The sequence below is a fragment of the Mytilus californianus genome, unplaced genomic scaffold, assembly GCF_021869535.1.
Source record: "Mytilus californianus isolate M0D057914Y unplaced genomic scaffold, xbMytCali1.0.p SCAF_5, whole genome shotgun sequence".
NCBI lineage: Eukaryota > Metazoa > Mollusca > Bivalvia > Mytilida > Mytilidae > Mytilus > Mytilus californianus.
The window spans coordinates 32,452,931-32,465,872 of record NW_026262701.1 but is presented as its reverse complement, the minus strand read 5'-3'; the positions used below and the strand labels follow the sequence as shown (position 1 = coordinate 32,465,872).

Genomic DNA, 12,942 nt, shown 5'->3' with positions numbered 1-12,942 from the left:
AGTGGTATTCACAGGGGAAAAAGACCCTAAATATTAGTATATAGACAGTTAACACATAACTAATGTTCATGTACAAAATACAAAAACAAAAATTAGGATACATATTAAAAGAAATATAAGTTATACAGATGTACTCAATAAAAAAACAATCATCAATATACTTTATGGTGATTTTTATAATGACTGACAGACTGCTATTTAAAAGTGCGGTCATATGCCTCAGTGTTATAGCTGACTGCAATCTAACAAAATTGAAATTAAATTTTTTTTTCAATATTTTGTATATAGGTATCCCTCAATGATGTATATATACAGATAGATAGGTTCTTAGGATTTATTTTATGAAAATGTTAAATAAGTCATTATTACACACGATATTAAACTTGTGTTTTCTGTATAAAGTTTTTACATTTTCTTTCCAATATTAAATTTTTCATTATTGCATATGAACTGGAAATGGACAAATTTGCATTTATAGATAAGTAGATTTAACTTCAGCTTTTCATTATTCATATTTTTTTTTAAATTCCTATTTTACCTGTATTTCCTATGTTAAAGTAAACATTACTAATTGGAAAATGATTATGTTGTTCCAAAACAGCACTAGCAAAAGAAAAGAGTTTCATACGACAAAACACTTGACTGGGTATGTTATTTTTTTTTTTTTTTTTTTTTGCCAAAGCCAATCTTTTTCAATATAACCAACATATATTGTGTTTATTGACTCTAAAACTAAATCAATAGCCCAACATACTGTTTTGCATATTTTTTTCGCAAAAAGGATTGAAGAAAAGGAACAATGAACTATTATTTTTTTTATAAATGTACCTTTGCATGCCGTTTTCTTTAGCTCAGCTTGGAGTGTATTTAGGGCGTCGAAGTTCTGTACAGTAAATACATGAGCGCTATCTGTGGCTATTGTTTCCAATTCTGGTCGTTTAATTCCATTACCAATTCCAATAGCAAACACTTTGACGTTATGTCCATGGAGAATTTTCGCCTCAGCCGCGGTTTTTGGTGGATGTGCAGATTGTCCGTCTGTCATGACTATCAAAATGTTCACAACATGATCTCGGTCACCGTGTGGTTTAGTGAAAGCATTCCCATCAACGTATTTAATAGCAGTATCAGTGTTTGTACCTCCCGATTGATAAGGCATTGCTTTGATAGCGCTTACCAAAGGAGCTTTACTGTTGTATTTATTCATGAAAAATTGATTGTGAACTTGGGAGGAAAAGGTAGTTACTCCTATTTGAACATTTTGTGGTCCGATCGTAAATGAATCTGCAAATTTGGCTACGAAATCTTTTTGTTTTTGGTAATTTGAAGAACCTACACTCCCAGAGGCATCCAATAAAAAGTGTATATCAGCAGGTACTGTTCCGCAGGCTGAAAAAAAAAATCTTTATAAGATTAAGGAAAATATTGTCATTGAAATTTTAAATAATAGTCAAATACCATGATTATTCATAAGACATTTGGAGTAAGTTCGGTACGGGCCATATTTGGCCCCGATTATAAGGGGACGACCATTTGATATTCTGGGGGGGGGGGGGGGGGGGGCAGGAGGATTTTGAAAATAAATAACTCAGCCTTGATAAACACAAAAATAAATGGTTTGTTCTGTGGTAGTTTGAAAATAAATTACCTGACTTGCAATGTATTGAAAATAAATAACTCAGCAGGTCTAATCGAAAGTATGAGATGGCACCAGATTCTTCATAAATTCATCTTTTTTCCAAAAAAAATCGGGAAACACTTCCCATATCTTTTAATAATTAAAGTATAAATATTATTTAAATATACTTGAAATGTCAGAAAATTGGTTTCATTTAACTTGAGGTTAATTGTCTCAGGAACACTTACCTCACTTTTATTAAATCAGGGCCGTAACTACATTGAGACAAATGCCTCATGTAGGAAATTTCAAAACCAAACGCTTGTCTCCATATCAAATTGTGTTCACCGTGAGTGTTTGCAAGAAGCAAATTCTGTTCTCCCTCAGACGTAGCCCCTGATTTTTCGGGATCATGTTTCTTATTTATTTGTCTTTTGTTCATTGATTGCCCTTCTGTATTCTGTTAGTGTTGCATTCATTTTGTAATTTAGTAATTTTATTATTAACTTGATCATGAGTTTAAAAAAACACAGCAGCCACAGACTCAACTATGTGAATTACATTTTTGCTTTATCATGCATATTTGTCTTTTGATGTTGTCCCTAGAAACTTAAGTCTTACACTGAATCTATAACGTGATTTTGCTTTGAGACCAAAATATTGTCATAAAACTATTAAAACAGAACTTGCATTTTCAGTTTAAGAAAGGGTCTGGGGAACACCCAGAAGGCATGATTTTGCATCATTTGTTCTATAGCTTCTTTGGCCTTCAGCGGTTCAAAAACCCTTCAAAAAAAATTTTGCCTCGCTCCGCTCGGCTAAACATGTTTGCCAATACTTTTAAAAGAGCCTTAGTTACAACCTAACTTTAATACTGTTTATGTATGCAATACATGTATATGCATTGGGGAATATAGAAGATTCATTTCTGCAGAGGATGATAATTAATTCTGATTAAATGGTACATAATGACTTGACTATACATGAATTATTTATAATAAACAAATAATTTAAAAATTGTATGTTTTCGAATATTATAAATATAGTTGTGAAAATAAATAATCAGTCCCTTGCTTAAATGAAAATGAAAAATCTTGCTTCAATAGTGCAGAAAATAGATAATCTGTCCTCTTAGTTTACAAAAATAAATAACCGATCCAAAACAAATCCTCCTGCCCCCCCCCCCCCCCCCCCCCAGAATATCAAATGGTCGTCCCCTAAAGATCAATGTTACAAGATGAAAAATGTTTTAAGTTGACTTAAAGACATGTTAGAAAGTTAAATAGAACCTTTTGTGTCCAAGTTTTATTGTAAAGCGTATATTTTTACATCCCAAATTGGTCAAGATAAGAGATTTTGGCGAAATTTGACAAAATCGGCCGGTTTTCAACCAAATTTAGGAGCAGGAAACATAGAGCGCATGCGTCGACAAACTAAATATTCAAGTTAGACATGTAAAATGTCTTTACAAACATCATTACAAAAGATCTTTTTGTCGACGTATGCGCTCTATGTTTCCTGTCCAATAATCAATGGAAATTTTCCCGTTTTCATTGAATTTTTCGTGGAAAATCAAAATGAGTACTATTTGTGACGTCATGAGTAAAACGCAGGTACGTAAATTTTTAACAAAAGGCTTATTTCCTATCTAGTCAATGTATTATCTATGATTCATTGTGATCCTAATTTAAAATTTAAGCTAAAAAAGGATGCCATTTTAGGGCCTTATCGAACCTACTCCTTTATGTTACGAAACGTTCCAGATATGCAGGAAATATTTGTCACGAAAAGTTAAGCAAGTAATATCAAATAGTCATGCTTGTTATTGGGGAAAAAATATATGCCAAAGACAATATCACAGCATTGCATTGTCTGTTTTCAATTTTTTGTTCCAGAGTTAATCATAAGATATTCGGTAATTTCTTGCAGCTTTCGTGATAACTCAAACATTTCAAAAACGTATCTTACATTTTTTTACGCAATTTTTTGTTCTATGCAGACGAGTCTCCTTTCTCTCTTGAAGATTTTAAGGTTTATTATTCCAGAATACTAGATTTTTAATATGTCAAAATTCTGCAATTACGACCACGTCTCGTGACAATTCAAGTTTGCTTTTATGGATATTTATTAAAGTTCTAAAGAGTCAAACTTCATTGCAATTTTCAAAGATTTAAAGATTTGTTGATCCGGATCGAACTGTAAACTTTAAAATTCGACAATTCTGCACAAATCTAGATAACTTATTTCGCCCTGACTATTCTATGCAAAATGTGTATAACTTATTTGATTCGTGTGAAGACAAGATGGCTTTTGATTTTGAAGATTTTTGGTTAAGGTTATTGGATTTAAAGCGTTAACAATTTGTCACAGTATTGGCTCATGAAAAATAACAGTCTTTACGAAATCTGAATTCATAATGATTTAATTTTACTTTGCATCTTTTAATGGCGATTTTACGATTACTTGGTGTTGCTTATGAAACAGCTGAAAAAACATTGGACCAAAGTTTCGCAAAGTATCAATTTCTATAAAAATCGTCACAACGACGTGTATGTTGTATACCATAGTGTTCTTTCAATGTTCCTTTTTAATATTTAAAGAGGTAGGCCTTATTTCCTCTGTTTTCATATCACGCAAGCCTCACTTTAAAAATGTCTTTCAATTTACTTAAATTCATAGTATCATAGTTTCTTAACAATGTAATGGCTTTTTTCTTAACAGATCACTAAAATTAAAAACTCTTGAAGATAGCTCAAAACAACAATTTTTGCAGATTTCGGCACTTTCGAGTGTTTATCCCGAAATTGCATACAAAGAACATTCTTAACCAAAATCAAAATTATGTTGAAGGTAAGATTGCTTTTGATTTTGGAAGATTTTTTGTCCAAGTTATTAGATTTAAAGCGTAAAATTTTACAAAAATCGGTAACATTTGTAATTTTGTATCAAAATACCATTAACAGCAACATGTAGCGCCGAATAACATTTTGATTTATGAAAAATGCAAAATTGTTGAAAAATATTTTAAGAATATTATATAGACTGTTTAATATTCAAACTCCTATAGGATTTGACTACATTAAGATTTTGACCCTTTGAATGAAACAAATAAAGGGGAAAATGACCCTACCTCTTTGTTTGTTTATTCTTAAACTTACATTTCAGTGTTGTTGTCGGAATCTGTGTAGTAGTTGGAGGTGGTAGTGTTGGACAAGCTTGAGCGTTACATGGTTGAGTATCTCTAGCAGGTCCTACACAATTCTTTCCACCATTCGCTGGCTTAGGATTTGTACATGTCCTATCTCTGTGTTTGGTTCCACCACCACAAGTTTTAGAGCATTTACTCCAACCGCCGTATGAAGAGTATACCCCATCGACTGCGGAGATAAAGTAACTATTATAACATGTATTAGATTATTTGCAGAAAAAACCCCATTAAATTGAATAGCTAGTTGGCAAGATTTGCGATAGTTGTCAATTCCAGAACCTTGTTCCTGAAATTAGTTATCGGATGATTAACTTTCAAGTTGTTTTCATATCAATTTCAAACACTATTGTTTTTGCCAAAAGTACAAATGTGAATAATCAATCTATTTTTGTTGCCAATTCTTTTCTCTTTGTCATATTCGCAAAAAGAAGTTTTTCATCACAAGACCAAGGACAATAGTCGACCAATAAGAAAGGACTTTCATACAATCGGGAGTTTTGTGTAACTTAAACATATTAACATTCTGTTATAGTGGTTGAAAATCCTGGAAAACTGTGGTCGCTTGAAATCGCCGTTATTCCAAAACCTGGCTGTATAGATTTTTCTTTAAAATCTGTATATTGTTGCGGCATAAAATTCCGTAAAATTTATTTTTAAATAATCATAGGGCAACTAATTTCTTTTTTTTTATTTAATACTAATTATCACTGTATTCGTAGTAAATGACATGTTATTGCTTCACAGTGTTTGAATGGTTTAATTCAGCCGCTCGGGGTATATATTTTTTTCACCCAGTACGCCCCTTTGATAGCAAAAAAAAAAATCAAATCAAAATCTCATGTTTTTACGATATATATAAATGTTTTGTCCAAAATAGTCCAAAATTTTTATCTTCAAAATAGGGACTCATGCTTTCAAAACTCCAGGATACGCCCCTGTTGATCGTAATGTTTGTCCATCTTTATTTTACTTTTTGAACATAAAACACTGTTTTGTTAAGTTTTTCGGAATGAAATTATAAGTTAGCAATCAATTATGGTAAATTTTCAGATTTCAAAACACATGGAAATTTTTAAATGAGTTGGATTTGACTAAAGAATTATCAATGATCGAAACATGAAAGTTGGCAATCCTTTGTCATATCTATTCTGAGACCCATATCTTCGTCTGCATATAAAGTAAGAATTAACATGAACGTTACACAACATGTGTGTTAGGATCTTTATTATCTCACCATTTATCCAAAATTTTAAGCCTACTGTTGTTATACAAAGAGTAAAAATACCGTTGAAAGTTAATTATTCGATTGAAGAAAAACACGGAGAACAACGTTCCTCTTCGGAAATCATTTCCACAATTAAAGTGAAAGTGTTTATTTACAATATTGTTACTGCATACACACAATCATTCATGGGTATGTTAAATGCCTATCAATCATCTTAGGACAATAGACCTTCGTTGTAGTTGTTTTTCATCTTTGATCAAATGTTTGACTTTCAATGGTATATTAATACGACTTGTAATGTCAGTTAACAAATAACATTACAGAAACAACAAGAAAGAGGCTGGATAAAGCTGTCTTCTGATTTAAAATCTTAGGTCCATACATGATAAGGGAGGGATAACATTACTGTGATTATTGTGTGTATAAAAATAACGTAGTTAATTGTAAGAATATGGCAAGTGTTTGGAGATTATAATTACTTACATGGATATAAAAAAAACCTGTCGAAACAAATATAATGTTGCTTTGGTTCTGAACCAGACCTTCCTTTCAGTCTGTTAATTCATGTTTTCTACACTTAGAATGTTAATAAATTGAATATATTTGGAAAGTTGTGAACATCAGAATTGCGTTTTTTAATATTATTTGTCTGTTTGAGTCTCTGTTGTATTTTGTCCGGGTTTTTTGTTTTTTTTTGTTTTTTTGTTTTCTTTTGTGTGTTTGCGTTGTATATTACAATGCATTATGTTCAGGCCAATCACAATGACTTTACAACAAATTTGAATTATCATTTTAGCATTTACACAAGAATGTTTATATAAAAAAATAACAAATTCAAGTAGGAAAGAGTATTCGATAAATACTTTATATTTCCAATGGTGTATGTTAACTTATTTCATTTTGTTGAGCGTCATGGTAACCGAAAAGTTTATATATAAACCCGTTTCATGACTCCGCGAGTGTGAACTCCAACGCAGACGAAATAGTTCTGTGCGTGTTGATGAAATATTTGATCTGGACATATTTCTTTATTGCATTTTACTGGAATCATTAGCAATTAAGGTTATTTTTACGTAGATTATTGATGCGTAAACTCGGCCTTTATCTCAAAAACTTAACATAAAGTGATTCGGTTTGTGAATGAGTCGGTCCAGAATTAACGCATTAAAATTACAGAAATAATGAAATGTAGCATAATACTAGTAACGGAGTTAATAACTGCAAACTTGTAAAAATTAGGAAAAAGGACCATGATATAAGTGAATGATTTATTTCACAGCGAAAGATATGTAATTTACGTTACCTTTGCAAGCTGTTTTCTTCAACTCTGCTTGTAGTGTTTGTAGAGCATCGAAATTCGTCACTGTGAAAACATGAGCGTTATCGGAAGCTATTTTTTCAAGTTCTGTACGTCTAATACCGTTTCCAATACCTATGGCGAACACTCGAATGTTATGTCCGTGTAGTTTGGCAGCTTCGATAACAGTCTGGGGTGGATTTCCTGACTGACCATCGGTCATAACAATTAAAATGTTTACAACACCCGGCCTATCACCAGCGGCAGAGGTAAAAGCATGTTGATCGACCCATTTAAGGGCTTCGTCAGTGTGTGTATTACCAGATTGGTAAGGCACTGCTTTTATGGCATTCACTAATGATGTTTTATCATGGTATTTGTTCATGAAAAACTGTGGATGCGTTGTGGAAGAAAATGTCGTTACTCCTATTTGCACATTTTTTGGTCCAATTGTGAATTGATCTGCGAATTTTGCCACAAAGTCTTTTTGTTTTTGAAAGTTTGGTGAACCTACACTACCAGATGAATCCAGTAGGAAATGTATATCAGCTGGATTAGATCCACATGCTACAAAAATAATTACAATGAGACATACATATTTCAAAAAGTAAAATTTAAAATGAAATTAAAGATTTTTTAAATTTTGTTTAACGTTTACTCTTGAAACTCGTGATGATTTGAAAAATATTAAGGCAGAAATATTACATCAAGCGTTTTCTTTTCAAAACACGAAAAATGACTGAAAAAGATTTGCATGCAATTAAATAATAAAGAAGAAAAAAACTTACAAACTGGTGGCTGAGTAACAGCAGCATAAGCCAATTGTAGGCCTATGATCGCCGTAAAAGCCACGGCAACGCGCATGATGGTATCAATTGTTCTAAATGAATTTGCAAGACTGGAGAAGGTCTTACATTTTACCTCTTATCAACCCTAAGTTCAAAATACCATGATAACCTAGATGATAAAATATGACGAAGAATTCTTTGAAATAAAGACAATTCTTGCGGGTTACTGTATTCGAATACCTTTTATTTACCGTGTCATATCTTCAGCGTTAGAGTGCTTTTATTTTTATTTTTTCAAATTGAAGTGTTTCCACAGGTTTGATAGCTAATCTTCGGGTCACAATTTCATGCTGTCAATTTATATCGTCTTTTTATTATTACTATTCATGTGTAGTTAAAAATTCCGACTAATCGAGAATTACTAAAAAAAAACTAGTCATCTGAATATCATTTTAAAAAAGTAAAATGAAATATAATTATATGTACAGATGGGCATATAATTCGTGATCATAGATATATATATACACCCCCTTCCTCAAAATACAAAAAAAAAACAACAACAACAAAAAAAACCAACAAAACCAGCAAACAAACAAAAAATCATGACAATATTGACATACATCTAATCTAACTATACTTTTTGTAAATTTTGTGGATGCTTTGTTACTTCGTACTTAATTTGACCTTTTATTTTTTTTTTATCCGAGCGTCACTGATGAGTCTTTTGTAGACAAAGCGCGCGTCCGGCGTCCAAAACAAAGCCTGGTATCTTTGATGAGTTTTTTTTTGTTAAATGACCACCTTTATCGAAAACCTTAAACATGAGCCGAGTAAAAATAGAGTTGAAAAAGTTACTATAAACAATTTCATATATTCTTCTCTTTTTTTGTCTTTTCCCATTCATTTCGCATACTAGGATAAAATATCTACATTATACTTACTACTTGGGGGCTGAGTTACAGCAGCATTAATCACATGAAGGCCTGCAATTACGCAAATCGCCACATTAAACATGGCTACGCGCATGATGGCACTTTAATGATTCAATTACTTTAACTCGACTGGCCAGTAAGTCTTACGGATCACCTTTTATGATGGTCAAGTCAAAATACCTCGATATCTAAGGTAATAAACATAGAAGAACTACCCTGTTTTGATGAAAGAGATAAGAGTAAAGTGACCATCAAATATTTCACAAGTCTCCTATCTGGGTTGTCCTCTGTCAAACTTTATATTTTTTAACGTTTAGAATACGAAAAAAGAGATGTGGAGTAAACGTCAATGAGACAGCAACCCAAAAAGACACAACTTACTAAAGTATTTATTGATTGTTGGTTGCACAACGTCCAGTGGCAAATATTACATGCATGTTCAGGACGAACTAACCTAAAGACATCTTGGAGGCAATAAACAGTCTTCAACAACAGACAGGTGTAAATACAATACCTCCCAGTCTATTATATTTTTATTTGAGGATAACCAAAACCAATGTACGAGGTCCGATTTTATGAAACGCATAAGAGCTCCGTTGTCAATGAAGTTTTTTTTTCAAAAAAACTTTTGAGAAATTTGGTGCTTCAGCTTGACGATTCACTAAGTTCCAACTATTTCTGCTACTATTAAATAAAATGGAATACAGATCGTGAAATGATCAACAGGTTTTAAATTATGCGATGTGGATTTGATTGTTCATGAAGTAATTGTTTTTGCTTTGTCTATGAACTATTAGGATATAAGGTACTAAGTTAATCACCACGAGTAGTTGATACTTAGTGGTCAATAAAAATAGTTTGAACAAGGCAATGCAAATAAACATATGCCTGTTCCAAATCATAAACCTTGTCAGTTGGTGTTTTATCATTGTCAGTTGTTGTTTTTCGTTACATCTTGGAATTGTTGTCATTGAAAAAGAATTTGGCGTTGATTGGAGGGTTTGGTAGTCTCTATAATATTTTTACAATAAGCCTAGACTACGGCCAAATCAGAGCTTGACTTTAGGTATAGACACTTGTATGTAGTTGACCTCTAAGTCATTTGCCTGTTTTTGTTGTTGGGTTACATTCTTTTGTAGAACTATTTGGTACATAGTGAAGATGGTAGAGTATCAAATGTTATAAAAATACTAAGTTTTTAATATTCTATTGCCGTCAAACGTTGAGATTTTCTTTAAAAAAATCAAGTCTATGTTTATGAAAAATAAATATGTGTAGAGGAAATATATGTTGCGCTGGGAACTTAAACTTTTAATACCTAATAAGACTATGAATTCGCTATAACCTATGACCTGATTTTGCCGTTTTATTACATAAATTGAAACGATTGTACGGAACTTAAGTTCACCTTGTCTCTCTTACTTTATTCGGTCATTTGTGTATTCCTTCAGATTTATCAAAGTAAATAAACTTTCATTCTGTTATCGCGGTAATTTCCTCTGAAGAAAAACATTAAAGCCATTGTTTATAAACATGATGATGTTTAACATATTGTTAAATCCTAGTATGTTGAATTTTATTTTATAAGCTTTGATAGTTATATAAAGTATGAAAATTCAAAAACTACCAATCAAATATATTGCTAGAAACCTGCGTCAATGGAAACCGTGATACAATGTAGTTACATGTTGCTATATTGATGTTACCTTAAATGTTGACACATTTTTCAAAATGGTAATACTAAAACTTTGTTACATAAACAAATTGCATTATACCTCGAACAGTCTCTCAAATTTCATTCTAGAAGATCTTTACCTAAATCAACAAAGTAATTAAATGGGAATTTTGGCACAGAATTTTTACATTGTTTGGTAATTTCATCATTAGATATTGTCGTACTCAGCTTGAAAAAAAAACACCAACATAATCAGGGAATTAGTCTGCGAAACATGACTTATTTATTAGTTGCTATTGGTTTTGAACTAGCTTTCAGTAACTGCGAGTACTCTTAGACCGGTACTTTGTGTATTTAGTCTATTCATTAGTTGTTTTTGATCTTTGTGTCTATCTTATGAGTGAAGTCTTTTCAACTGATTTTTGTAGATTATTCTCATGTTGTACTGTTAAATCACTGTCCCAGGTTAGGGTAGGATTGAGCTCTCGCGTACATGTCTATAGGCAGGAGTCTGTAATTCAGTGCACGTGGTTGTCGTTTGGCGCTGTATTCATATTTGTTTTGCATTTATTACTTTGTACATAAATCAGGCCGTTGGTTGTTTGGCTTGCGTTAAAATTGTTTTACATTTTGTCATTTCGAGGCCTTCTATAATTGACCCTATTTTGTTCATTGTTGAAGGCCGTGCTGCGGCCTGTAGTTGCTTACATCTACGTCATTTAGTCTCTGATGGATGGTTATTTTATTGGCAATCATATCACATCTTCTTATTTTTATATGATGTTTGATCTGTATACGGTATTGTGCATTGCTGTTTTGCTAATACTTATGTATTTGTTATTTATTTTTTCCCCATAATATATAGACAAGTGCTTTCATTGTTCTAATTTCTTTTGAACATTCTGTTAATATAGTACAAAATGTAGGTATTTAAAGAAGTAGGATTGAGATCTCGAAAAAAAACCCCGATTAAACTTAATATTATTTTCATTCCAGCAATTTGGTGTTTAGAGTGGCCGCTAGTTAATAGTCTTTGTTAAATTCATTTAGTAAAACATATTTTCTAGTCTCAGGATAATTTAGAACTCAACTATGGTGACCTTTACATGTTTTGGTGTATTTTTTTTTCTTGTGTCGTTGGGTTAGTGTATCATCACTACCTTTTACCCTATAATGATCAAAGATTAGAGTACATGTGCACCAATAAAGACCGCTAAAAGTAGTTTAGTATAGTTAAAGTCTTTACCTTAAAATTACAAAGAGGCATTTGAACAATATCCCGGAACAAATCAAAATCGTTGAAAAAAAAAAGAATTCCCACAAAGAAAACTAGACAGTAACTTAGGAATATAGTATGCAAGTAAGTGGAAACATTTATACACTCTATTGACAAAATATTCATGTTTCCATTCGCTATTTCCGTATACAGAATATTATATTTTTATCATTTATTGACGTCAACGGTTTTTCTATTTTTGTATTGTCTCGACTTTTGATCTCTCAAGATAGAGGCACATGATACTGAATTTCCCAGTGCAATATTTGCCATAAACGACACCAAGACTGGGTATGAACAGCTACTTCGTTTAGAGGATATTAACTTTTTATAGTAATTTTTAACAAAATCTGCAAGTTCTGTTAACGCATTTGGTAAGATGCAATCAAATGACAAATTTTATATATTATTTGCAACCATTCAAACTCTTTCTATCTTTCCCTTTTTATATATAGAAGAAAACATAATAAATAAAAATTCCAAAACTCCGATCAGAAAAAAATGAAAAGGGGACAAGCTTAGATGTATTAACATAAGAAGACATCTACAGTATCAAACGTTGTCAAAACTGCACTATCTCATATAAATACATAAAATTGTAAAATAATCAGCTATTAAAATAACTGAAAAAAAGAAGAGAAAACAGAAGAGAAAACTGTCATATAAATGAAATTATCCACGAGCATTAAGTAAATTATATGTAAACTGGAGAAAGGGTGTTAAACGATTAATTTTAGACATGAGATTAAGTATTACTCATAACATGATTAAATAGCAAACCATTATTTGTGTAAGAAAGAAAACAAGAGAGAAAACTCTTTATTTTACCCTAAGGATGATAGAAAACAAGAGCGAAACTCTTTGTTTTACCTTAAGGATGATAGAAAACAAGAGAGACAACTCTTTATTTTACCCTAAGTATG

The 12,942-nt window shown here is 31.8% G+C and overlaps 1 protein-coding gene across 1 annotated transcript in view; it reads right to left on the bottom strand.

Moving 5' to 3' along the window:
• LOC127701950 (uncharacterized) overlaps positions 1 to 12,942 on the bottom strand; it is a 141,151-nt gene that overhangs the window by 62,568 nt on the left and 65,641 nt on the right. Inside the window, exons 17-20 of the mRNA XM_052205925.1 lie at positions 10,932 to 10,971; positions 7,355 to 7,915; positions 4,777 to 4,995; positions 829 to 1,389 (exon numbers count right to left, since the gene is read on the bottom strand). Of these exons, the coding sequence (XP_052061885.1) occupies positions 829 to 1,389; positions 4,777 to 4,995; positions 7,355 to 7,915; positions 10,932 to 10,971 (1,381 nt within the window). The remainder of the gene's footprint in view (positions 1 to 828; positions 1,390 to 4,776; positions 4,996 to 7,354; positions 7,916 to 10,931; positions 10,972 to 12,942) is intronic.